This window comes from Ipomoea nil, unplaced genomic scaffold, assembly GCF_001879475.1.
Source record: "Ipomoea nil cultivar Tokyo-kokei standard unplaced genomic scaffold, Asagao_1.1 scaffold1043, whole genome shotgun sequence".
NCBI lineage: Eukaryota > Viridiplantae > Streptophyta > Magnoliopsida > Solanales > Convolvulaceae > Ipomoea > Ipomoea nil.
Genome location: NW_017617471.1, coordinates 6,157,464 through 6,182,073, shown reverse-complemented (window position 1 = coordinate 6,182,073; position 24,610 = coordinate 6,157,464). Strand labels below are relative to the sequence as shown.

At 35.2% G+C, this 24,610-nt stretch overlaps 4 protein-coding genes across 4 annotated transcripts; all 4 read left to right on the top strand.

Annotated features, from left to right (window-relative positions):
* The first annotated feature begins 5,955 nt into the window (after positions 1-5,955).
* On the top strand, positions 5,956-13,401 carry LOC109182299. The gene is made up of 4 exons (XM_019332433.1): positions 5,956-6,083; positions 11,676-12,309; positions 12,385-13,008; positions 13,120-13,401. Exons 2-4 carry the CDS (start codon positions 11,698-11,700, stop codon positions 13,213-13,215), a joined length of 1,332 nt encoding a protein of 443 aa, XP_019187978.1. The 5' UTR covers positions 5,956-6,083; positions 11,676-11,697; the 3' UTR covers positions 13,216-13,401.
* Positions 6,106-7,262, top strand: LOC109181196. The gene is made up of 3 exons (XM_019330946.1): positions 6,106-6,556; positions 6,600-6,961; positions 7,033-7,262. The coding sequence occupies exons 1-3, from the start codon at positions 6,106-6,108 to the stop codon at positions 7,174-7,176; spliced, it is 957 nt and encodes a 318-aa protein (XP_019186491.1). The 3' UTR covers positions 7,177-7,262.
* A 2,458-nt stretch (positions 13,402-15,859) lies between the features above and the next one.
* Positions 15,860-16,489, top strand: LOC109181194. The gene has a single exon (XM_019330945.1). It carries the CDS (start codon positions 15,860-15,862, stop codon positions 16,487-16,489), a length of 630 nt encoding a protein of 209 aa, XP_019186490.1.
* A 3,931-nt stretch (positions 16,490-20,420) lies between these two features.
* LOC109181193 lies at positions 20,421-21,521 on the top strand. Its single transcript, XM_019330944.1, has 3 exons — positions 20,421-20,613; positions 20,915-21,327; positions 21,428-21,521. The coding sequence occupies exons 1-3, from the start codon at positions 20,421-20,423 to the stop codon at positions 21,497-21,499; spliced, it is 678 nt and encodes a 225-aa protein (XP_019186489.1). The 3' UTR covers positions 21,500-21,521.
* The last annotated feature ends 3,089 nt before the right edge of the window (positions 21,522-24,610 follow it).

Genomic DNA, 24,610 nt, shown 5'->3' with positions numbered 1-24,610 from the left:
ATTCAAAAGGAATTGATTGATCAAATTACAGAGAGAGAGAATCATAGAGTCCTATAGGAGAATTAACAGAAGACTCTCTTACTATTCATGCTAGGACTATTGACTACATTACAACCAATAATATTAAAGCATATAATATACACATGAAATATTAATATTGCTAACAGTAACAACGTATATTTTTATCGTGGAGCGGTACCTCATCGCCTTCAGAAATATGGCCGCTTCCCTCGGGGACATTAGGCAGCTTCCAAGCAGTGAGAGAAGGGGCAGCCATGATTCTTAGGACTCAAGGGGATTCAACATGTTCAGGAAACATTGTGGATACAATCCGCAGCGTGAGGAAAGTATGGGGGACATTAGAGTCCTCAACAACATGGATGAAGATGAGATTCTTAGTACTTAAATAATGTGCTTTTATTTGTGGTTCATAAAATAATCTCTCATCGCACTTGTGTGCACTACGGTTGGACCATATATGGGTCGTGGCAAGGCAAATAGATCTACGACCAAGTTACAAATGAGCGAATCACGACATTTCCCGCCAGACTACGACAAACCTAGTGCAATATCGCAACAACTAAAAAATAATTAATAATTTCAAAAGATATGAGAATAGTGCAAATAAAATGATATTTTTTATAAATATTATTTTGTTTTAAATATATATATAAATATTAATTACTAAAAAAGTATTACACAAAATTAAAAATAATTGCTTGCAAGTAGAGATACTAATGGGCCAGCTTGTTCGGTTTAGGCTAATCTTATTGCGTTTTGAACTTATATGGCGGATTCAACTAAAACTTGTCACATTTTCAAATTAACATTCTAAATTTTTAATCTTGATATATAATGTATTTACAGTAATAAATATAAACTTCAATTTCTAAATTTTAACAAAAAATAATTAATATGTTTATACTATAATGTAATAATTAAAATAATTTATTTATTTATTCCGTATTATTTACTTTCATACAATATGTTTTATTTTGTAATAAATTTATTAAAATTTTACTGATTTAATATAAATTACAAAGGATGAACATATATATAAATTCTATTTATATATTTTTTTCCACATTCTTTGTGAAACAAAAAATAATCTTAGTTTGCTTGAGCTAAGCTATCCCACTAAATTTTGGATCTCGTTCAAACTATCAGTCCGCTCCTTCTCCTGATTTGTTGCTAGGGTTTTGTATCGGTCTTCCTGCCCGGTTCAGGCTCTGTTCTTCATACTTTCAGTCATCTCCTTATCAGTTGAGTGTTTGCGGAGATCACATTGCATTTAACATGGCTGCCAAGCAAGAATCCAGTGTTTCCTTGAAGCTCTTGATAGATGACGAGACTGATCAATTAGTTGTTGCCGAAGCACCGACGGAATTTGTGGATATACTTTTCAGCTTCCTCGCCTTTCCGATGGGAACGATAATCCGAATCACCAGCAGTGCACAGGTTAAGAACCCGGTCGCAATTGGGTGTATGAACAATTTGTACCAAAGCATTCAAAACCTAAGCTCAGAGTACTGGGACGCAGAACATTGCAAACTCATGGTGCTGAATCCAAGAAATCCACTCGCTTGTTTCACCAAAAAATTGAAAATGGACATTGATGATTCAGGGTCCGAGATGAACTACGGGTGTTCTTGTCTGAACTGCCACTATTATAGCTACTACCAAAACGTTTGCTGCAGTTGTAAATGTGGGCGGGTAACCAGAGAAATAAAGCCTGAGATGAATTGCAGTTATGAGGGTGCGTTTTTGCAGAAAGGGAGGATAATGTTCTTAATCACTGATGATTTACAAGTCGGACCTGCTTCTCCGGACATTATTGCTCAGTTTCAATCCAATTTTGATTTAAGCGAAATGAACCAAATCAGGGAGATAACGATAGAAGTTAGCAAGGAGCAGGTACATGAATTACTTTTTTTTTTTTTTTTTTTGAAAATTTGCAAATATGATTAGAAATCTTTCCAACTTTTGGGTGACTCACTCGTCACTACTTCACAGTGTACGGTATAAATCACTCCTTGTGACATTAGTCGGTAAAAGGTAAAAAAGGAATAAATATTCTATAGCTGAGTTGCTCAAACTAAAGACTAATTGACATTTTATTTTCGAACTTGTAACATTGTAATTATCAAAAGGAGTAAACCAATGCTCAAACCAAGAAGGTTAATTGGTCGCTCCTGTTTGAACTTGTAACATTGTGATTACAAAATCAAGAGTCTGAGCATCATTGCTAGGATGGCCCTAGCTTTCCATCTTTTGGGTGATGAGGGAAACACCACTAATTGAGGATGTACATTGCACTGGATAAATCACCTTTTGTGACCCTAACCTCTTAAGGATCAAGAGAAGTAAACATGTCTAGGTTGATAGGCGGCTCCTGATTATGGTTGTCAAAAGGAGTAAACCGATTTAGGTTGACTATAACTAACGGGCTCAAACCAACAAGATCAATTGGTCGTTCATGTTCGAACTTGTATATGATTACCAAAAGGAGTAAACCAGTCTAGGTTGATTATAGCTAACATTCTCAAACTAAGAAGACCAATTGCTGCTCCTATTTAAACTTGTAATATTGTGGTTACCAAATCAACCGTCTGAACAACTTAACTGGGGTTGTCCCAACTTTCCACCTTCGTTTGCAGGTAATTTGTCTACTTGCACGTTCATTCGTTTCGAAGACTCCTCTAAGTGATGTATTTCGGCCCAACCAACAGGCTAAACCTGAGACAACATTATTCTCATCCCCAGTTAGTGAGATTCAGACAACTGACCAAGGTGCCCCCTCTTTGAATCTTAAAGTAAAAGTAAACAAGCATACCAACAAGATACTGTATGCTGAAGCCACAGATGAGTTCTTTGATTTCCTGTGTAGCTTTCTAACCCTTCCTCTTGGAACAATGCTGCGCATTCTGAAAGAAAATTCTGGGTTAGCAGGATGCCTTCATAACTTGTACTCAAGTGTGGAGAAGTTGGATGGCATATGGTTTCGAAGTGGCAGTAAGGCTTTCATACTTGACCCTTCGTTTGCGCCGCATCATAACTGCATGAAACAACCTCTGAAATTGTTGGAACGAAGAGGGGATTATAATCTGATTAACCCCAGGCCAAGAAACAGATTTTCATTGGAACCATCTCTGTTCCTAGTTTCATGCGATTTGGAAGTGATGCCTGTGTCTTTGGCATCTAGTTGTCACATACTCAGGGAACTAGAAGTGCCTTTCAGTGATATTAAAGAACAAGTGGTCGCTGTCGGTATGAAAGAGGTAATCAAATCGTGATACATATATGCGTATATGTGTATGTGCCTATGCATATTTCCATTACCATTTCGATTTCAATGTTTGAACCAAATACACCCTTAATTTTTACTCTTGCTTGCAGGGATTGAGCTTATTGAAGGCCGCTCTTACATCGCCGTCATCGGCTCTAACCAATGGCTTAAGCTCCTTCTTGCAGAAGCAGAAAGCATAGTTTCAGATCCCATGAAAATCTTAGGACTTCATAGATTCCCAAGTTAAATTCTATGTGCATTATGTAGTTTTAACACAATGTTTTTTTGGCAATTTCTTCTCCTCCTCGCAATACATAGTCTTTTTTAGACATGCAGGAGCATCAATAAAAAATTCTTATAAAAACTCTCATACATATGTTACTTGATTATTATTACAAGGTTCTAGTCTTCTAGACGAGTAATTAATACAGTTGTTAAACAATTTTGAAACTTTTTCACTCTGTTATGTCATAACAATACACATATTTCGCGACAGGCCGGTAAAATACAAATGAAAGGTACACTTTTTTAAAAAAAAAATGTGAGTTTTCAATTAAAAAGTTAAAATAAATAAATATTAAAATGAATACACATCATTCATTGATCGGATATAATTGTATTTTACATACTAATAACAAATTAACAAAATATATCACATCTTCTCTCTTTCTTTCTTTCTTTCTTTTTTTTTTTTAAAAAAAAAAAAATTAAACGAATTTATTATTATTATTTATTTATTTGAAAAAATGCCATCAGCATCTTACCTGCTATTCAGGTAATTAATTTGTTGTTGGATCTTAATGTAAGAAAATAATAACAACTTGATAGGTGATACATGTAATCTTTGCACTTTTGGTCCCACGATTATGGTGTCACTAGCAATTTTGATCCACGACTTTTAAAACTTGCAGAATTAGTCCACAACTATTACTTTCTTAGCGAATTTGGTCCTTCCGGTGCATTCTTCGTTCAATTTTAGCCCGAATTTTTTCCTCCCTTTTTAGCGTGGGTAATATTGTCTTTTCCATCTCACTGTGATTGCAGAATTGGTTAAATTAGAGGTGTCTATAATTCAGCGAGTGAATTAGTCAATGTGTTCGACGTTAATTAATTAAATGTTTAAATTAATAGTTAAATTGTATACGTAATTTGTGTATTATGTGTTTAAGTATATTTTATCTTGAACATGCTGACGGGCGATAAAGATGCGAAAGTGAACATTGCACGTTGTTTATTCAATTATGACCGCTGCGAAAAATAAATAAATCGCTAAATGCATCTTAAGCAATCAATTTTATAATATTGTTAAATAAAAGAAGAAATTAAAAAAAATGAAAGGGTAAAATACACTTTTACTGATGGTGAGATGGAAAAAGACAATATTACCCACATTGAAAAAGTAAAAAAAAAATTTGGCTAAAATTGAACAGAGAAGGAAGGACCAAATTTGCTAAGAAAGTAATAGTCGTGGACCAATTCTGCAAGTTTTGAAAGTTGTGGATCAAAATTGTTAGCGACACCATAGTCGTGGGACCAGAAGTGCAAATAACTCGGTGATACAGAACAACAAAGGAAAAGGTAATTGAAAAGGAAAACGCTCAAACTCAAAATTTCATATAGGCCCTGTTTGGTAAATGGCTTTTAGCTGATAGCTATTAGCTGTTAGTTGATTGTGTTAATTAGATGGTATAACTAGTTGATAACATTAGTTGTTGTAGAAAAGTGTTTGGTAAATTAACTGTTAGCTGATCATGATAGCTGTTTGGTATAATTTTTTTTTTTTTTAAAAAGCTAATTGAAAAAGTTGTTTGGAATAGCTTTTTGAATTTTAGCATTTTAGAGTTGCAAAAAGCTAATTAACTAAACACTTATATTGATATGTTAACTAAATCAAACAATTAATAGTGGTCAAATAAGCCGAAATTGGCCTATAGACTAATTTTTTACCAAATAGGGCCTATAATATTTCATATGCCCTTCCCATCCAATCGTTATGCTATGGACCCGTATCCAGCATGGTAACGGTGCCGTTAGTGGCACCGTTATCTTCCACTTTTCTTTTTTTTTTTTTAAATTTCAGACCACTTTGTTATAGGAGTATATGTTCATAATTTTATCACTATATGTTCATAATTGTAAGTTCATAATGTCAGAGTTCTGTGTTCATAATTTCATAACTGTACATTCATAATTGCATAATTATACATTCATAATTCCGTAACTGTACATTCATAATTCAATAACTGTAAATTCATAATTTTCGAAACTCTATGTTCACAATTTTAGAGCTCTATGTTCATAATTTTATCACTATATGTTCATAATGTCAGAGCTCTGTCTTCATAATTCCATAACCATACATTCATAATTCCATAACCATACATTCATAATTCCATAACTATACATTCATCCACAAATGAATAACGCCGTTAACACCGAGACAAAATTAATTTTTTTTTTTTAACTAGAAGGCCACGTTTCTCCTTAAAACGACGTCGTTTTGGACTCGTGTCCACAATGCGAATCCACAGCATAATTTACTAGAATTAAAAGCTTGTAAATGAGGAGGCAGAAAATTAAAGCAAAATACGTGAACCAAGAATAATTAAAGATAGCCCTAAGTTCCCAAGTCTTCCAGCCGACAACCATTGAGTTTCCTCCATACATCTTGATAAAATTAAATGGGAGCAGATTAAATATGTTCCTTCCAGACTTTAATTTGATTCTGTTATAGCTGATACTGCACCACGCCAATCATCTTGTTTTGTGTATAGAATCGGTTCAGTGTTTGCGGAGATCCGATTACTCATAACATAGACATGGGCAACATGTTGGCCAAGCAGCAAGAATCGCCACTTTCCTTGAAGCTGTTGATAGATGAGAAGATGAATCGAGTAGTTGCTGCAGAAGCAGAAAAGGACTTCGTGGATATACTTTTCAGCTTCCTTACCTTCCCCATGGGAACGATAATCCGGGTCACCAGCCGTGAACCGCTGAAAATCCCTGTCACTATTGGTTGTATGACCAATTTGTACCGTAGCATCCAAAATAGCCCAGTAAATTGGAACACAGAACTCTGCAAAACCATGGTGCTCAACCCAAGAAATTCATGTGCGATCTATTGCAGCAAGTTGAAAATGAACATTGATGACTCAGAGTCGGAGAAGAAGTACGTTTGTTCTGGGCAGGGTTGCCCGTATTATAGCAAGTACCAAAATGTTAGCTGCGAGTGTTCTAACGGGGAGACTACCAAAGAAATGAAGTCTGGTGGTGCGTTTTTGCAGAAAGCTGGGCCGATAATGTTTTTAATCAGTGATAAGAGCTTTGCAAGGAAATTTGGGGTTAGGATGCATTGATAACTTATACACAAGTGTGAAAGACTTGGACGAAAAATGGTTTGGTTCGGGTGCTAAGGACATCATTCTTGACCCTCGGATTGCGCAGCATCATAATTGCAGGAAGCAACCCCTCAAATTTCCGGTTCGTATGGAGAGTCACTATTTGATTGACCCAAGGAACAACAATAATTTTACAGTGGAACCTTCTTTATTCATAGTATCAGACGATTTGGAAGTGAATCCTTTATCTTTTGCATCTAGTTTTCAACTACTGAGTGAAGTGAAAGTGTCTTTCAGTGATATTGAAGAACAAGTCATCACAGTTGGAACGAAAGAGGTAATTAAACCCGCTTAGATATGCATTATATATGTAATAAATTTGAAGTTTTTCTCCCTGCATGATTACAGGCATTGAGCTTATTGAAGGCAGCTCTTATTAATTACATCGCCATCATCAGCTCTGACCAATGGCTTAAGCACCTTCTTGAAGAAGCGGAAAGCGTAGTATACATAGCAGCTACTATGAAAATCTGGGGTTTGATAAATTTATAGCCTTTGCCCAGTTCTTTGTATTTTGTATTTCCTTCCATCTCAACTCTCTAGCGTACGTGTAATTCCGTGTGTCCGTTTGCTTTGCATTGTTGCTGTTTAGCGACATGTCCTGGAATTAATTGCACTTGGTTTGGTTTGGCAGATCATTTGCTCATGTTTTCTTCTCCTGATCTGTCTTTTCTTATTTCTTGTTATGTTTAGCTATTTTTCCATGTAATAAAGTTCAATTAGTTTCTTGATTTATAGATTATGAGAATAATAATATGTGATTGAACTGTTGTAGTTGCAGTGTAGGAGATACACTCAATGTGTTCGACTCTTTGTAGGCACCAAGCCCTGTTAGCGACAATGTGAGAGTCACTGTTAGTGTGATAGACTCTTGTTAGTGTGATAGACTCTTGTGCGCACTAGACACTTATCTCTCCAACTTAATGAGGAGTTGGGTTACTTTGTTTTATCCATCTTATCTGCACTTTATAGTATATGCACTTTGGTGATATGAAGTTTGTAGAGAAAATAATACTCCTTATATAGTTTTGTGTATATGATCCAACGATTATGTAATAATTTTGTGTTGTGAAGGTTAAAGGATAAGATTTTTAATTGTGTTATAATTATTTTATCACTGCACAATTAAATTTGTGAATGTAAAATGAGTTGATGTTGTTAGATGAATCAATAAATAATTAATTTGGTGTTAAAATGTTGGATTAAAGAAATGATATTACATTGCCAATTACATTATGATTTGATGAGCTTTGTAAATGTAGTATAATATTGAAGTTGGGTGTTCATGAATTGGAAGGCACCACCACTAAAAAAGAAATTTTGTTGTCCAATTAGGGGAAATATTGGAGGGAAAATATATGAGTGGTGTGTAGTATTACTTTTTGTTAACATTGTTGAGCTTTGTAAATGTAGTATTGTATTAAATTTGATAGTGTTAATGAATTTCAATGCATAATGGAATTGGAGTATTACAATATGCTACGTAGTTATAATAAGACACAATGTAAATATTGTAGGTAATGCTTACCTTATTATTGCCTTAAGTAAAAAAGCATGGTGGATTGGTGGCCGAAAAGGGTCTAACTACACGTAATCAGAAGGCTCCAATTAATACAACAATAGCTTAGTCTAAGTATTGAAATTAGAGGGTGTGCCCTTTCTTTGAACCTTGTCAATGATCGAACTTAAAGATATGAACTGGGTATAAAGTACAATGATGACTTTGGGATGGGGGTGGAGGGGAGAGAGAGGGATTTCAGTTAATAGTTTCCGTTACTAAGGATCAAACTCGTTACATTATTACTAGGAGGGAGATTTTATTTAACAAAATACTACATGCACTTTCACTTTTTATTCCCAATTTATATTCCATCCCACAAATAATTGATGTAGACACTGGATCCACTTGATAAAAATATCATATCATTGTTTGCCACATCATGGAGCAAAAGTGATGAAGTAGAATTTGGAGTACATGTAGGGATGGCAATTTCAATCCGACCCGTGGATATCCACCCGAATCCACCCCGCATGGATCGGATTTTTTTGGGTGATGGTGGGTGGTGGGTCGGGGGTGGATCTTAAAAAAGCAAACCCGCGGTAGGTCGGGTTGGATTCGAGTTCTATGTACAAGACCCGCCTAGAACCCCACCCGACCCACCATGTGTTTATATATATATATATATATATATATATATATATATATATATATATATATATATATATAATAGTAAATTAAGTACTAGTATGTAGTGATAGGAGTGCGTGAAGCGCTAAAATGGCTGAAGCAGCTTCATTATGATAACATACAGGTGGAAGCATACTGCATCCAAGTTGTTAAGGGTGTTCACAATTATGATCTGATGTCTTCTTTTGATCTTATCCTTCATGATGTTAGGGAAATAGCTAAGTCTTTTACTAATATTAGCTTTTTGTTTGCTAAACGGTCCGCGAACAGGGTTGCCCATTTGCTTGCTAGGGAAGCCCTGTCCAAGTCTGACTGTTTTCATGTTCCTTTCCCTTTTATTTCCGATGTACTGTCTTTGGATTTAGTTTAATATATTACCACTGTTTATTCAAAAAAAAAAAAAGTACTAGTATGTAGTTATTTATAAAAGTTTATATAACTTCGTGTATCTTTTTACTATTTTTTATATCAAAACTACTAAGTTTATTTTTAAAAATTAACAATTTAGTTATTATATTTAAATATTTCCATTATTTATGTTTTAGTATCACTAATGGATTTTATTTTTTTATTATGTGTAAATAATTTAAATATTATTTTTTGAAAAACTTAATAAGATGATAAGTGGTGGGTACCCGTAGTGGGCACCCGCACCCGGTGGGGGTGGGGGTGGGTTCTGAAAAAGTCCACCCGATGCGGGTTGGAGGTGGGGGTGGGTGGAGAAAATATAAGGTGGGTCGGGTGATGGATGTAGCCCTCCCCGACCCACACCCGACCCATTGCCATCCCTAAGTACATGTAGTAGAACTCTCTTATTTATACCAAATAGCATGTTGACATAATGATGACAAGCTATAAGAGCATCCACACTTGTGGTTTATTTCAGAATTAATTCTCCCCACCCAAGTTAATAGCTGATGTGGGTGTAGGTTATTTGAGAAATAATATTACTGCAAATGTGGGGTGAATGTCAGAAAATACAAAAAAAAAAAAAAAAAAAAAAAAAAAGCAACACAGACTGTGCTCGCTCGTTCACAGCCTGTGGCAACACGAGCGCGTGCAGTGCACGCGCCCGTGTGACGCGTCAAGCTCGCTGATAGCCCGCGTGACGCGTCCTCCCATCTTCTCTTTTCTAATCACTCTTACATTATCCCCCAATTCTCCCCAACCATTGTGGATGCTCTAATGGAGCTTATGTGACGTCCCTCAGTCCCTCGATTGGACATTCAAGTTAATTAGTTATGACACATATAGGTCACTATGAATGTGAGACAATCTCACACAAATTTTTGTCTTGAAATTATCATAGTATATTTAGTTATTTACATTCTAAAAATATGAAAATATTGGTTGAATACTTGAATTTTATTTGTACTTTTACCTATTGATTAGTTTTGCAATACTAAACATAAATTCTTACACGATTTTATTATACCTATTACGTATGGGAAAACAAAAAATGTTTTTCAATAATACTAGGGTTGATCAGTAGGCTAAATATGTTTGCGATTTACTTCTGTAACAGACTTTAGTGGCAGAGTCTTATTGGCTTACAATAAATTTAATAAAGTTGAGTTCACCTAACTTGACAACTCCAACCAAAATGATTAATCAAAAAATTTGGTAACCATTACAAGTTTTTACTCCCCATTGGTCCCTAGTAGGCTATTAGTCGCAATGACGAATTGAAGTCCGAGGCGTTTGCTATTTTCAGGGACAGAGCCAAAAGGGGGCAGGGGTCAGCTGCGCCCCTCATCCCACCCCCACCCCACCTCCACCTCATATATAGTCTTTGTATGTATATATGTATATATATTACAAGTTTTAGTATTAGTATAAAAAAAATTATGAAATACTAACAAGAGCGAGTTAGATTAAGTGGTAGAGCACATATTTGGCAATAATGAGGTCAAGAGTTTAAATCCTATTGTATTAACATAGTTTTACAATTCGTTAATTATGTTTTATATTTTGTTAGGAATATTTTTATAAAATTTTCTGAATCAATTTCTGGCTCAATCCCTGGCTATTTTACTTCTTTTCAAAAGTGTTAAAAGCACAATTCACTTCACTAGCCGTTTCATTACGGGTAATTCTATTTACACCACCTATTTAGTAGGTCAAATAGCTTTATAGGTGGTGTAAATGCCAGCATTAAATGTGATCAAAGATTATTATTTGTTTTTCAATTTTTATAAATAACAAAAAAAAAAAAAAAAAAAAAAAAAAAACCTCCTCCATCCCGTCCCTGCCTTCTCACCGGAGAAGGCAACCCAGTGGGTTGTTTAAAAAAAAAAAAAAAAAAAAAGATGAGATCTGTCACCTTCTCCGGTGAGAAGGCGACGAACTGCCTTCTCACCGGAGAAGGCGACCCACTGGGCTGCCTTCTCACCAGAGAAGGCGATGGTTGCTTTGTTTTTTTGTTTTTTTTTTTTTTTAATGAATTAAATTTTGAATTAATTTTGACCTAATAAATACAGTTTTAATAAGGTGGTGCAAATAACATTTTGACCATCCATTATGCTATTTGCACCACCTATATATTTATTATAAATTATAACATTTTTACATTTCCAATGATACTTTATACCATTTTTAATCAAAGGGTGGTGCAAATAGCAACACCCTTCATTACAACTGTTTAACTTCATTTTCAAAAAAGAAAACGGTTTAACTTCTGAGATGAATGTCCCTTAGATACTCGTGCATGGTGGTGGATTAAATAATAAATACTATACTATACATTCCTGCACGACCATCAATTTGCGCGTTTGATGTATACCGTATTGCAGGCGAAGCGAGCTCAGATTGCTCATAACATAAACATGGCGGCTAAGGAGCAAGAATCGCGACTTTCCTTGAAGCTGTTGATAGATGAGAAGCGCAATCGAGTAGTTGCTGCGGAAGCGCACAAGGAATTTGTGGATATACTTTTCAGCTTCCTCACCCTCCCCATGGGAACGATAATCCGGGTCACCAGCACTGGAGAGGCAAAAAATCCTGTAACAATCGGGTGTATGAACAATCTATACCATGGTGTTGAAAAACTGAGCAATGAAAATTGGGGGACAGAACTGTGCAAGACCATAGTCCTGCATCCACGAAATCCACTAGGGTACTTCTGCCAGAATTTGAAAGTGAACATCGATGACTCTTGGTCCAATACGAACTACCTTTGTTCTCGGAAATGTTGTTTGATGAGGAGCTGGTACCTAAATTTAAGGTGCATATGTGGGGCGAAGACAAACATGAGAACTACGGATATGGTAAATAATGAGGGTGCGTTTTTGCAGAAGGGGAGGACAATGTTCATAATCAGTGATGATTTACAAATCAGACCTGCTTGTCCAATCCTTCTAGCTCAACTTCTATCCAATCTGGGTTTAAGTGAAACTGATGGAATCAGGGAGATGCGGGTACAAGTTAGCAAGGACCAGGTAATGCCCATCACCATCCTTAATTTACTCTCCATCTCATCTGTATCTATTCTTGAAAGTATAATGATTTTGCAGGTAATCTGTCTCCTTGCACGTTCACTGGTTTCAGAGTCTCCTTTGAGTGATGTGTTTCTGCCTAATCCTACAAAACATGACACAAAATTGCCTAAGCCTGAGATTGAGATCACATTGCAGACAACTGAACAAAATGAGGCCCCCACTCTGAATCTTCAAGTAACATTAAACAAGTCAACAAACAAGATATTGTTTGCCAAGGCCACTAATGAGTTCTTTGATTTCCTGTGTACCTTTCTAACCATTCCTATTGGATCAATCATACATGTTTTCCAAAGAAGCTTGGGGTTAGGAGGATGCCTGAACAACTTGTACGCGAGTGTAGAGGAGTTAGAAGATAAATGGATTGGTTCTAGCATTAAGTCTGCTATTCTCAATCCCCGGATCACCCAATATCATAACTGCAAGAAGCAGCCTCTTAAATTGGATGAACTAATAGAGAACGAAAATCTGATTGACCCTAGGCCTAACGAGAATTTTGCAGCGGAACCTTCTTTATTCATAGTTTTAGACAATTTGGACGTGAAGCCTTTGTCTTCTGCTTCAAGTTTTCTCATATTGAGGGAACTAAAAGTGGCTTTCAGTGATATTGAAGAACAGGTGATCACTGTCGGAATGAATGAGGTAATTGAGCACTCAACATATATATATATATATATATATATATATATATATATATATATATATATATGTAACTACAGTGTATATAGTTATAGTGATTTCTCCTGTTTACAGGCATTGAGCTTACTGAAGGCTGCTCTTACATCACCATCATCAGCTCTAACAAATGGCCTAGCCTCCTTTTTGCAGAAGAAGAAGCAGGAAGCATAATAGCAGATACTAAGAAAATCGTGGGTACGGTGGTTTTATTAATTGAAGCCTCAGAATTGAATGAAGTTCAGCTCTATAATCTTGTACCTAGTATTCTTGTTATACTTCATCGTGCTGCGTTTGTAGTTTGAAACCAATGTTTGTTTGTGTCCTATAACTAAGTCCGCTTTGTTTGGTATGTGTAAATTGTAATCTGCCCGTCCATGTTCATTTCTTCTGTTTTAATTTTTCTGGTTTGTGTACACTCTCTTCAGTATGCTATCTTGATGTATTCTGGCTTTGAAAGCTTATAATTTTTAAGCAATATCCAATTATTATTGAGTATTATTTAACATCAAACGTACGTTATTTGCATTCTGTGGGGTGGTGGTGTTATGAGGAATAACCTGGGAGAATGGATTGTCGGCTTCCAACTTAACATTGGGGATTGCTCGGCCGATGTAGCGGAGGCCTGGGCAGTCCTAACTGGTCTCAAGGTGGCTTGGCAAATGGCTTTTTCTAATATTATAATTTAATGCGACTCCGTCAATGTGGTCAATCAGATAAATGATCCTTTTTTTTACGTTAGAGGGGTGGAACCTTCAATAATATTATTTTTTAGGGTAAAGCGTGGATAAAAAAAGGCTAGAATGTCAAGTGTCATCACGTTTTATGGGAATAGAATCATGTAGCGGATTAACTAGCGAAGAATCATGACTTAGATCACGAGCTGGCTTTTTTGTTTTTTTTTGCCAAAATGCCGAGCTCGAGGAGTTAGTCCATAGGAATCCTGTTGCGGTTCCTAGTGTCTGTGGTGACTGATTGTTTTTGTTTCCCGGGGTCCACCCTTCCTTTTTGTTAAAAAAAAAACGAAATTTAATAAAAAATGTTGGTAGTATAGATCATTGATAGATTATACTTTGTGTTATTTTCATTGTATCTTTTTATATTATTTATCAAATGTACCCGTATAACTTTGAAAAATTACTCAATTATGTTAACAAATGTTACAAAAGGCATATGATGATGAAAGGTGTGGATAATGAATTGAATCTCTTATATGTAGGCTGATGGCATGATTCGCAATTTACATGTTGAAACTATGATTACCTAAATATTAAAAAAAAAAAAAAAGTGATTGTCAATTTAATGCATTATGTTTTTCCTTTTATGTTAATTAATTAATTCTAGTGAGAGAGAGAAAAAAGAATCTCCATAATTGGAATTATCATAGTATATTTAGTTATTTACAATTCAAAGATATGAAAAATATTGGTTGAATACTTGAATTATATTTGTACTTAACATATTGATTAGTGAGTTAATAACTAAAATGGTCCCTCGACTATGCCATAATTACCAATTTAGTCCTCGACTATCATTCTTACACGATTTAGTCCTCATCTATGTAAAATTTACCCAATTTAGTTCTTAGTTAAATTTTCTGTTTGTTGAACGTTAAAATTGAGGGCAAAAATGTCATTCTACTAGCTTTCATCCTCTTGATTATGGCATAGTCGAGGGACCAAAATCGTGTAAGAATGATAGTGGAGGACCAAATTAGTAATTTACGACATAGTCGATGGACCATTTTGGTTATTTACTCTTGATTAGTTGTGCAATACTAAACATAAATTCTTATACTCCGTAACATAGCTATTACGAATTCTCAAAAAAAAAATAAAAAAATAACATAGCTATTACGTATTGGAAAAAAAAAATGTAATAATACTAGAGTTTAGCCCGTATGCTAAATATGTTTCTGAATTACGATGTTTTGCTTCTACAAAGACTTTAGGAGCGGATTGTCTTAGAATAAATTCAATGAAATAGAGATTACATGGGACTCATGAAAAATGTTTTCCTTGAATCTTCAAATTCATAAAAAAATATTTTCTTAAGAAATAGGAAAACATTTTTTATGGTCCTCCCTTAGTATTTTGTTTTTCATGGAAAATAAGTGGAGAATTATATTCTCACCAACTTTTCTTGATTATCATTATTATTGTTATTATTATATAGGGATATAATTATCATTATACTTATTATTTTTTACAATCTCAAACTCAACCAAATAATGAAATTGATATTCTCAATAATTTATTTTCCACCAATCAAACAATGTAATTAATCTTCCTTAGAATTTCTTTTCCCCTTAAATATTTTTCGCAACCCAAAAGGGACCTTAAGCATATAAAAAAATATATATCAAACTTCAACCAAATTAATTAATAAAAAAAGAAAAATATTTGATGTACTTTCATTTTATACTCCCAACTTATACTCTCTCTCACATGTTTTTGATGTAGGCACTTTTCTGTGGACCCACATGATGAAAATAACCAATCCTGATTTGTCACCTCAGGAGTAAAAATGAAGGAGTAGAATTTGAAAGTTCATGTAGTACAACTCATCAAAAAATTTGGTGATCAGATTACAAGTTTTGACTCCCCATGGGAGACATAGGTATCATTATCATCTATTCATCTATAAGACTATAACTAGACCTCCAGTAGTCGCAATTCAATCACGAAGTCCGAGGCGTTTGCTGTTACTTCTTTTCAGAAGTGTTCAAAGCACGAAATTGAGCAATTCACTAGGCGTTTCATTACAACTGTTTAACTTCTTAGATACTCGTGCTTGCAGAGATCACACTGCATGTAACATGGCGGCCAGTGTTTCTTTGAAGCTGATGATAGATGAGAAGACGAATCGAGTTGTTGCTGCAGAAGCAGAAAAGGACTTTGTGGATATACTTTTCAGCTTCCTCACCTTCCCCATGGGAACGATAATCCGCCTCACCAGCCATGAACAGCTGAAAATCCCAGTCACTATTGGTTGTATGAACAATTTGTACCGTAGCATTCAAAATAGCCTACTAAATTGGCACACAGAACTCTGCAAAACCATGGTGCTCAACCCAAGAAATCCGTGTGCGATCTATTGCAGCAAGTTGAAAATCAACATTGATGACTCGGGGTCGGAGATGAACTACGCGTGTTCTCGGCAGGGTTGCCGGTATCTTAGCAAGTACCAAAATGTTAGCTGCGTGTGTTCTAAAGGGGTGACTACCAAAGAAATGAAGTCTGATGATTCGGGGTCGTCAGTAGAGAGTTGCAGGTATGGGGGTGCGTTTTTGCAGAAAGGGTCGATAATGTTTTTAATCACTGAAGATTTACAGATCAGACCTGCTTCCCCACACATTCTTGCTCAACTCCTCTCCGGTTTCGGTTTAAGCGAAACGAGTGGAATCAGGGAGATGCCGGTTGAAGTTAGTAAGGAGCAGGTACTTTAGTTAGTTCTCTGATCTGTTTGTATTTCGAACATTTGAAACTATATATGGTTAGTAAAAACATGTCATTCATTTTCAGGTAATTCGTCTGCTCGCACGATCACTGGTTTCAAAGTCTCCATTAAGCGATGTCTTTCTGCCTAATCAAGGGGCAACCAGCATTCATGTCAAACATAAAAGAACTTCGCCATCTGCCTCTATTGATGTGAGTGGGACTGGGGCAGCTGATTATGGAGATTCCGTTTTGTATCTTAAAGTAAAACTAAACAAAAATACAAACAAGATACTGTATGCTGAAGCCACAGATGAGTTCTTCGATTTCTTGTGTAGCTTTTTAACTGTTTCCATTGGGTCAGTGATAAGAGCTTTGGAAGGAAATTCTGGGTTAGGATGCATTGATAACTTATACACAAGTGTGAAAGACTTGGATAAAAAATGGTTTGGTTCAGATGTTAAGGACATCATTCTTGACCCTCGGATTGCGCAGTATCATAATTGCAAGAAGCAACCCCTCAATTTTCCGGCACGTCTCGAGAGTGGCTATATAATTAACCCAAGGAACGGCAATAACTTTGCAGAGGAACCTTCTTTATTCATAGTTTCAGACGATTTGGAAGTGAATCCTTTATCTTTTGCATCAAGTTTACAACTACTGAGGGAAGTAAAAGTGGGTTTCAGTGATATTGAGGAACAAGTTATCAGTGTTGGAAAGAGAGAGGTAATTAAACCCTGTTAGATTTGCATTATTATAATACACAACGAACTCTGATGTATATATAGATAATAATAAATTTGAAGTTTATTCGTGCATGCTTACAGGCATTGAGCTTACTGAAGGCAGCTCTTACATCGCCGTCATTGGCTTTGACGAATGGCTTAAGCACCTTCGTGAAGAAGCGGAAAGCGAAGGAGGAGATATTATGAAAATCTTGGGGTTTGATAAATTGTAGCTTTATTTCAGTTCTTTGTATTTTGTATTTCCTTGATCTCAGCTTTTTTGCTTTACATTGTTGTTTGAAGACATGTTTTTTGGAGTTCTGGAGTTAATTGCTCTTGGTTGGGCACTTGGATTGGATTGCTTCTTAGTATAGCCTTGATCCTTCAAAAAATTAAAATTTGGTTGAAGATAGAGATGATTGTTTTCATTTTGAATGTCTTATATCATTCTATTATGTCATTACTTGTTTTTTATTTTGATATTAAAACTTGGGAGAAATTTTTTTTTAAAAAAAAAAAATCATTAGACACTTAGTTAAAGCCAACAAAAATCATTTGTGATTGAGGAACACCCTACCACTTATATTCTATATTTTTCATAGTTATTCAGCAACAGTTTGTTAATTTGGTGGAATCTGATGCTACATAATGCATAGACATATTCTCTTCTCAATTGTGATTTGTGAGACACAATATGCGTTCAGCGTTGCTTGGCAATTGTCGTGTACGTATACTATGTGAACCGCAAATTCCTTTCACGATTTCACGAATGTCATGTCCATACATGCTCCCACTTGCACTAAATCTTGGGACATCTAAATTCTAAAGCCTGAGATCTCCCCCTCATTTCAAGTAAGGCTGGTTACCTTATTCCTAAAATTTACCCTCTTTCAAAGTAACATGTGGCATAATTTATGTCGCTATTTATAAATTAAAAAGTTTTTCTTTTTAAATAGGATGTGCCTTGCAACTTGCAAAGTGCAGAGTAGTAAACATTGCAAGTCTTGGAAAGTGAAAAAGAAGTACAATGTAATGAGTGGATGGAGAGTTTTTGTTATTTTTTTTTATCATTTTTAATAATTTAAATAATAATAACATTAATGAAAGATAATAATTTTTTAATGTAATGTGAGATGTGAATTTACTAATAAAAATGAGCTGAAATTGTAAGGATGTAGATAAAATAGTAAACGAAATTTTAACGCTTTCAAAAGAAGAGCTTTGTAACAAAACACTTTAGAAATTTTAAAACTCTAAAATGTATTAATACTGGTCCAAATTAAACTTACGTAATTTCAATTTGTGACAAAAACTACTTCAATGTTTTTTTTTTTTTTTCATTTAAACTTAGGTAATTTCAGATTCGCCAGATAATGTTTTGGAGCAGAATTTGAATCCTATCAAAGACCACAAGATGAGAGTATGAATTTGACTTTGTTGTGGACATTGATATAAAAGTATTTAAGGGCTTGTTGATCAATTAAAAATTTAAGAGTTAAAGACACATCATTTATCTCCTTCACCCATCTCAAGAGCGGTAAGGGATCATTAAAATTGGGGTACAAACTTTTTTAGCAATTGACATAACATAATTAATGTCCATACATGATATAAGTCTCAATCTAACAAATATAATAAAAGTCAATCTTGTTAACTCTTAACTGGAATTAAAAAAAATGTTGGTAGTATAGCTCATTGATAGATTATAATATTCTACCCAAAAGGTTGAATTCGCAACCCCAAAAGCCCACACACCTCGGCCCGACAAAGTATCTTGGAAGATGTAAATCATGGTAACTCAGCTGAACCACAGAAACTAGACATTTGTTTACTGCGCACAAGGAGCCCCTCTCTTTGAGAGGTTGCTCTCACATTGTCGCTGGTGATAATATGTGTTATCTTCATTCTACCTTAATTTACCCCTATAACTTTGAAAAATTACTCAATTATATTAACATATGTTACAAAAGTTAAAATGATTTCAATTTGCTCTAGGGTGCTTAGTATTTCAGCCACCAACTGTCTGTGCCGGATAGCTGGTGGCTGATTATATATATATATTAATAATTGATTATGCAACATATTAGAAACCTACAAAAAAGTCAATGGAATAAATTTAGTTGGTAAATGAGTCTATTTGGCACTAAATTTAATTCGTGGTGAAAATTGAATATTTACAATAGTGGATGGACCTATTTGACACTTCTGTCTTATTATTATTATACAAGAACATTTTAATATTTATTTCATTTTTTCATCCTCATCTCCAATAATTCTATTACTCCCTATCAAATAATGTAATTTAAATTCTAATATTAATTCTACCTTATTCTTTTACCACCAAATTATAATTCCTTTCATTTCTATTTCCTTCCTCCAACCAAACACTCCCTACAAGTTTTGACTGCCACGGGAGATATAGGTATCATATATTCATATCATCTATAACTAGACTTCCAATAGTCCCTAGCAGTCGCAATTCAATCACGAAGTCCGAAGCGTTTGGTGTTACTTCTTTTCAGAAGTGTTCAATGCACGCAATTCACTAGCCGTTTCATTGGTGGTGTATTAACTTCTGAGATGTATGTCACTTCGCTTAGGTATTCGTGCATGGTGGTGGATTAAAAAAAATATTATACATAAGGCTAACCTTATCCCTGAAAGTGGGTGCCTTGCTAAATGATGTGGCAAGAGAGAGAAATTTCTTTTGCTTTGATTTTTAGCTTACATGGATAGCAAGAGGAGAGAGAAATTGCAAATTTAGCAAGTGGAGAGAGAAGCAATTTTGCTGCCATTCGCCGCCCATTCCTGCCAACAACTTTACTTTTTCACTTTTTGTTTTGTTTATTATTTCTTTTAATATTATTTTATTATTATATTTATAATATAATATGAAAGTGGGACCATTTTAGAAAGTGAGAGAATATTGCAGGGATGTAGAATAAATAGTAGATAATTTGTAAATTTGATGATGTGGAAGTGAGACCCATTTTAGAAAGTGAGATAAATTTTTGGGATAAGGATAGCCTAAGATAGTGATGTAGATACTTGACTAGGACCATAAAAAAATGTAGGCTATCAATTTGTCGCATTATGGAGTTAAAATTTAGAAGTATGATTTGAAAGTAGTAGACTCGTAGATTAAAGACTATACATTCTTGCCGGACCTTCAATTCGCTTTTATAATATAACAGCGATCACGTACACTGCATGTAACATGGCGGCCAACCGAGAATCCAGTGTTTCTTTGAAGCTGTTGATAGATGAGAAGACGAATCGAGTAGTTGATGCAGAAGCAGAAAAGGACTTTGTAGATATACTTTTCAGCTTCCTCTCCTTCCCGATATTGGGAGATAGCAACGCTGATGATGTAAATGCCAAAGGGCTTTTGTGTAATCTCACCATGTCAAGTCAGTTAGGAGCAGTTACACCATAACCGTGTATATAAACCTTCTTCTACCAGCTTCTCTGTAATGAGACAGTTTATCCTTCTTCTTTCTCTGTTGGAATAAAATACTTTCTTCCCTTTCGTCTTCTGAATGCCAGCTTAGCCAACACCCGATGCAGCCGTGAACAGATGAAAATCCCTTTCACTATTGGTTGTATGAACAATTTGTACCGTAGCATTCAAAATAGCCCAGTAAATTGGCACACACAACTCTGCAAAACTAAACAAAAATACAAACGAGATACTGTATGGTGAAACCACAGATGAGTTCTTTGATTTTCTGTGTAGCTTTCTAACCGTTTCAATCGGGTCAGTGATAAGAGCTCTGGAAGGAAATTCGGGGTTAGGATGCATTGATAACTTATACACAAGTGTTAAAGATTTGGATGAAAAATGGTTTGGTTCGGATGTTAAGGACATCATTCTTGACCCTCGGATTGCGCAGTATCATAATTGCAAGAGGCAATCCCTCATTTTTCCGGATCGTTACGAGAGTTTCTATATGATTGACCCAAGGAATGGCAGTACTTTTGCAGAGGAACCTTCTTTATTCATAGTTTCAGACGATTTGGAAGTGAATCCTTTATCTTTTGCGTCAAGTTTACAACTACTGAAGGAAGTGAAAGTGGCTTTCAGTGATATTGAAGAACAAGTGATCACTGTTGGAACGAAAGAGGTAATTAAACCCGGGTAGATTTGCATTATTATAATACACAACGAACTCTGATGTATATATAGGTAATAAATTTGAAGTTTTTATTCGTGCATGATTACAGGCATTGAGCTTACTGAAGGCAGCTCTTACATCGCCATCATCTGCTCTGACCAATGGCTTAATACCTTCTTGAAGAACCAGAAAGCATAGTAGCAGACATGTTGTTTGAAGACAAGTTTTTTTGGAGCCTTGTTTCTGTTCTTTGTATTTTGTATTTCCTTGATCTCAACTCTCTAGTATTGTCCATTTGCTTTACATTGTTGTTTGAACTTTGAAGACATGTTTTTTGGAGTCCTGGAATTAATTGCCCTTGTTTAGTTTGGCTAATTTGCTTGTGTCCATGGAGTAAAAACAGGGTTGTGGTTGCAGATTCCAATAAGAAGATTTAGCAATGAGGTTTGACGATGACAACCATATACATCGCTTATTAGCTTGTACGTGAATCTGAATTGGATTGCTTTATTCACTATAACAACGTTATAAGATGTAAAAGTTGGAAAAAAAAAAAAGAAACCAAATACGATTTCCACTAAAACCTGTACGTAAAACAAACTTTATGATACAACAAGCATCCCAAATTCACAAGATAAGATCACTTTGCCAAAAGCCAACTATCGGCACTTGGATTGGACTGCTTTTTAGTATAGTTTTTTTTGGTACTAATAACTCTGTTACAATACAGTATCTGTTCATAATTACTCACTCAATCTACTGAAACACAAAGAGTCTGTTATTATTTGTTACTAGCATTTTTACATGTGCGTTGCACGGAATGAATTTGTTATAATACTTTAAGAATATTTAATCGATATACAAATATAAATTATAACAGCGAATATTATAGTGCAGTTGATGAAAGGAGTTGTATCGATTATGTTTTTTATGTTATCCTTGCTTGAATTCGAGCTGCTCAATTACCCATGCAGTGCGTGTGCAATACAAGATAAAATTCTTTATTATATATTTAGACAATAAAATTAAAAATGAAAATATAAATTATGTAGTTGGTGAGGCTGCATTGGTCTATCATCTCCTCTAAGTTATTCATTGTATTGCTTTAAAAAGTTCATTGATCAATAGGGATTGATTCATCATCTTTTCTAGAGAAAATGAAGGATAAGGTAGTGGAGATGACTAAGAATGCAGAGAAAATGGGAATGTTTGTTTGAAGTGAAAATCACATCCGTCTCTCTTAATTTTGACTTCTAAACCTCTCCCATTCAATATTTAATTACGCAAATATTCACATTAATTTAGGTGTGTGTATCTCTCTCTAGCTCTGTGACCCACTCTCCTTCTTTGTTTACCTCTCATTCAAATAATTATTTGTGTCTTTTAATCTGGTTGTGGTGGAGGGACAGAGATGGATCCTCTAGAGGAGGTGGCCGGAGATCCCAACTACACCAAGCAAGATCTCTCCCACATCGTCAAGGGCAAAAGAATCAAACGCTCACGCTCAACGCCCCATTCTCCGATCACCGCGACGACGCCACCACATTCTTCCGTCGGAGTTGGTACGCAGATATCGCCACCTCTGAGCCAATCCCTGTTGCTGCGCCCACGCCGGAGGACGGGGACATGGCTAGCTGCCTTATGCTCCTCTCCCAGGGCGGCGGCGGAAAATTCTGCAGCAAGAAATACGTGGAGACAACGATCACCGTAGCGGCGGGAGAGGGGTGAAAGTGGAATGTACATGTACGAATGCAAAACGTGCGGGCGCACGTTCTCGATGATTCATCATCAGCCAATTATCCGTGCAATGCGTGTGCGATGTACGGATAAAACTACAAATACTGAGTATTTTTATAATTTTTCAATTTTAATATTGTTGTATTGTATTGGAATAGGAATTTTAACGTAGAATTGTAGTGACGAATAGGAAAGTAGAAAACTATTAGGGATGTCAATTGTACCCGCACCCGACGGGGAACCCGATTCCCCGCCCCTACGGGGACGGGGATGGGGACAAAAATAGGGAATCGGGGATGGGGATGGGGACAATTTTGAATTCCCCGCCGGGGATGGGGACTACTCTCCCCGCCCCTTCCCGTCCCCGATATATATATATATAGCCACACAAAACACACATGCATATGTATTACTTTGTATACAATATATAATTTTAGAAGCATTCTTGTCATTGTATGTCATGCTTAGGAAATGCATATTTAAATAACATATTTAATTGTAAAATATTAAATACTACTTTAAGTTGGGATGAATATATATGCATTATTTATTTAAATATTTTTTAATGTTTAATTTTTATTTTTTTATAACTTATTCATGGGGTGGGGATTCCCCGTCCCCGAATAATACCCGTGGGGATGGGGATGGGGATGGGGGGAGTTTTTCCTTCCCCGACGGGGATAGGGAATGAGAAAAAAGTCGGGGGCGGGGATGGGAGATATGTCCCTCGCCCCCACCCCGCCCCGTTGACATCCCTAGAAACTATATATTCTATTATGAATTGTATTACTCTGTTTTATACTTTCAAAAAAAAAAAAAAGTATTACTCTGTTTTATAATATTACACAAACTTTAATAATATATGACTGTTTTAGACGCAAAGTTAAAATAGAGGATTTTATTTTTATTAATAGTATAGATTTATTTTGAAATCAAAAAATAGCTGAATTTTTTTTTCCAACAAAAATCATTTGTGATAGGGGAACTCCCAACCACTTATATTCTATATGTTTCATACTTAAAAGTTTGTTAATTTTGGTGGAATCTGATGCTACATAGTACATATTCTCAATTGTGAGACACAATATGCGTTCAGCGTTCCTTGGCAATTTTTGTGTACCTATACTACATTACTATGTGAACCGCAAATTAAATTCCTCTCACGATTTCACGAATGTCATGTACATACAGATAATGATGTTCCCTACTAGGCTACTTGCAGTAAAATGTTCCCTACTAGTGCATCTCAAGCTTAAGGTTATTCTTATCGCAACAAATTCGTCTTACTTTTTAAAATGTATCATACTTTAACCTCATCAAATTTGTAAATGTTTTAATATTAATTTTACATTCTTACAATATTTTCACACTTTCTATAGTGATCCCACTTTCATATTATATTATACTCCATATGTCCTATTTTATCTGTCATACTCACTATTAATTGGTCAAATCAACTCTTTATTCTTTACTTATTTTTATTAGAATTTTTAAATTTTATTTGTTGTGTTTAATAGTACTTTTAATGTAGTTTCTAAATATATAAAGTTTATAT

Bases quoted from the DNA above. Each gene is read 5' to 3' on its own strand.
- LOC109181196 (XM_019330946.1), top strand. From the start codon at position 6,106: ATGGGCAACATGTTGGCCAAGCAGCAAGAATCGCCACTTTCCTTGAAG. The intron at 6,557-6,599 runs GTGCGTTTTTGC...GTTTTTAATCAG, and splicing joins CAAAGAAATGAAGTCTGGTG to TGATAAGAGCTTTGCAAGGA. The intron at 6,962-7,032 runs GTAATTAAACCC...GCATGATTACAG, and splicing joins TCACAGTTGGAACGAAAGAG to GCATTGAGCTTATTGAAGGC.
- LOC109182299 (XM_019332433.1), top strand. From the start codon at position 11,698: ATGGCGGCTAAGGAGCAAGAATCGCGACTTTCCTTGAAGCTGTTGATA. The intron at 12,310-12,384 runs GTAATGCCCATC...ATGATTTTGCAG, and splicing joins TACAAGTTAGCAAGGACCAG to GTAATCTGTCTCCTTGCACG. The intron at 13,009-13,119 runs GTAATTGAGCAC...TCCTGTTTACAG, and splicing joins TCACTGTCGGAATGAATGAG to GCATTGAGCTTACTGAAGGC.
- LOC109181194 (XM_019330945.1), top strand. From the start codon at position 15,860: ATGGCGGCCAGTGTTTCTTTGAAGCTGATGATAGATGAGAAGACGAAT.
- LOC109181193 (XM_019330944.1), top strand. From the start codon at position 20,421: ATGGCGGCCAACCGAGAATCCAGTGTTTCTTTGAAGCTGTTGATAGAT. The intron at 20,614-20,914 runs GTCAGTTAGGAG...GTGAAACCACAG, and splicing joins GTGTAATCTCACCATGTCAA to ATGAGTTCTTTGATTTTCTG. The intron at 21,328-21,427 runs GTAATTAAACCC...GCATGATTACAG, and splicing joins TCACTGTTGGAACGAAAGAG to GCATTGAGCTTACTGAAGGC.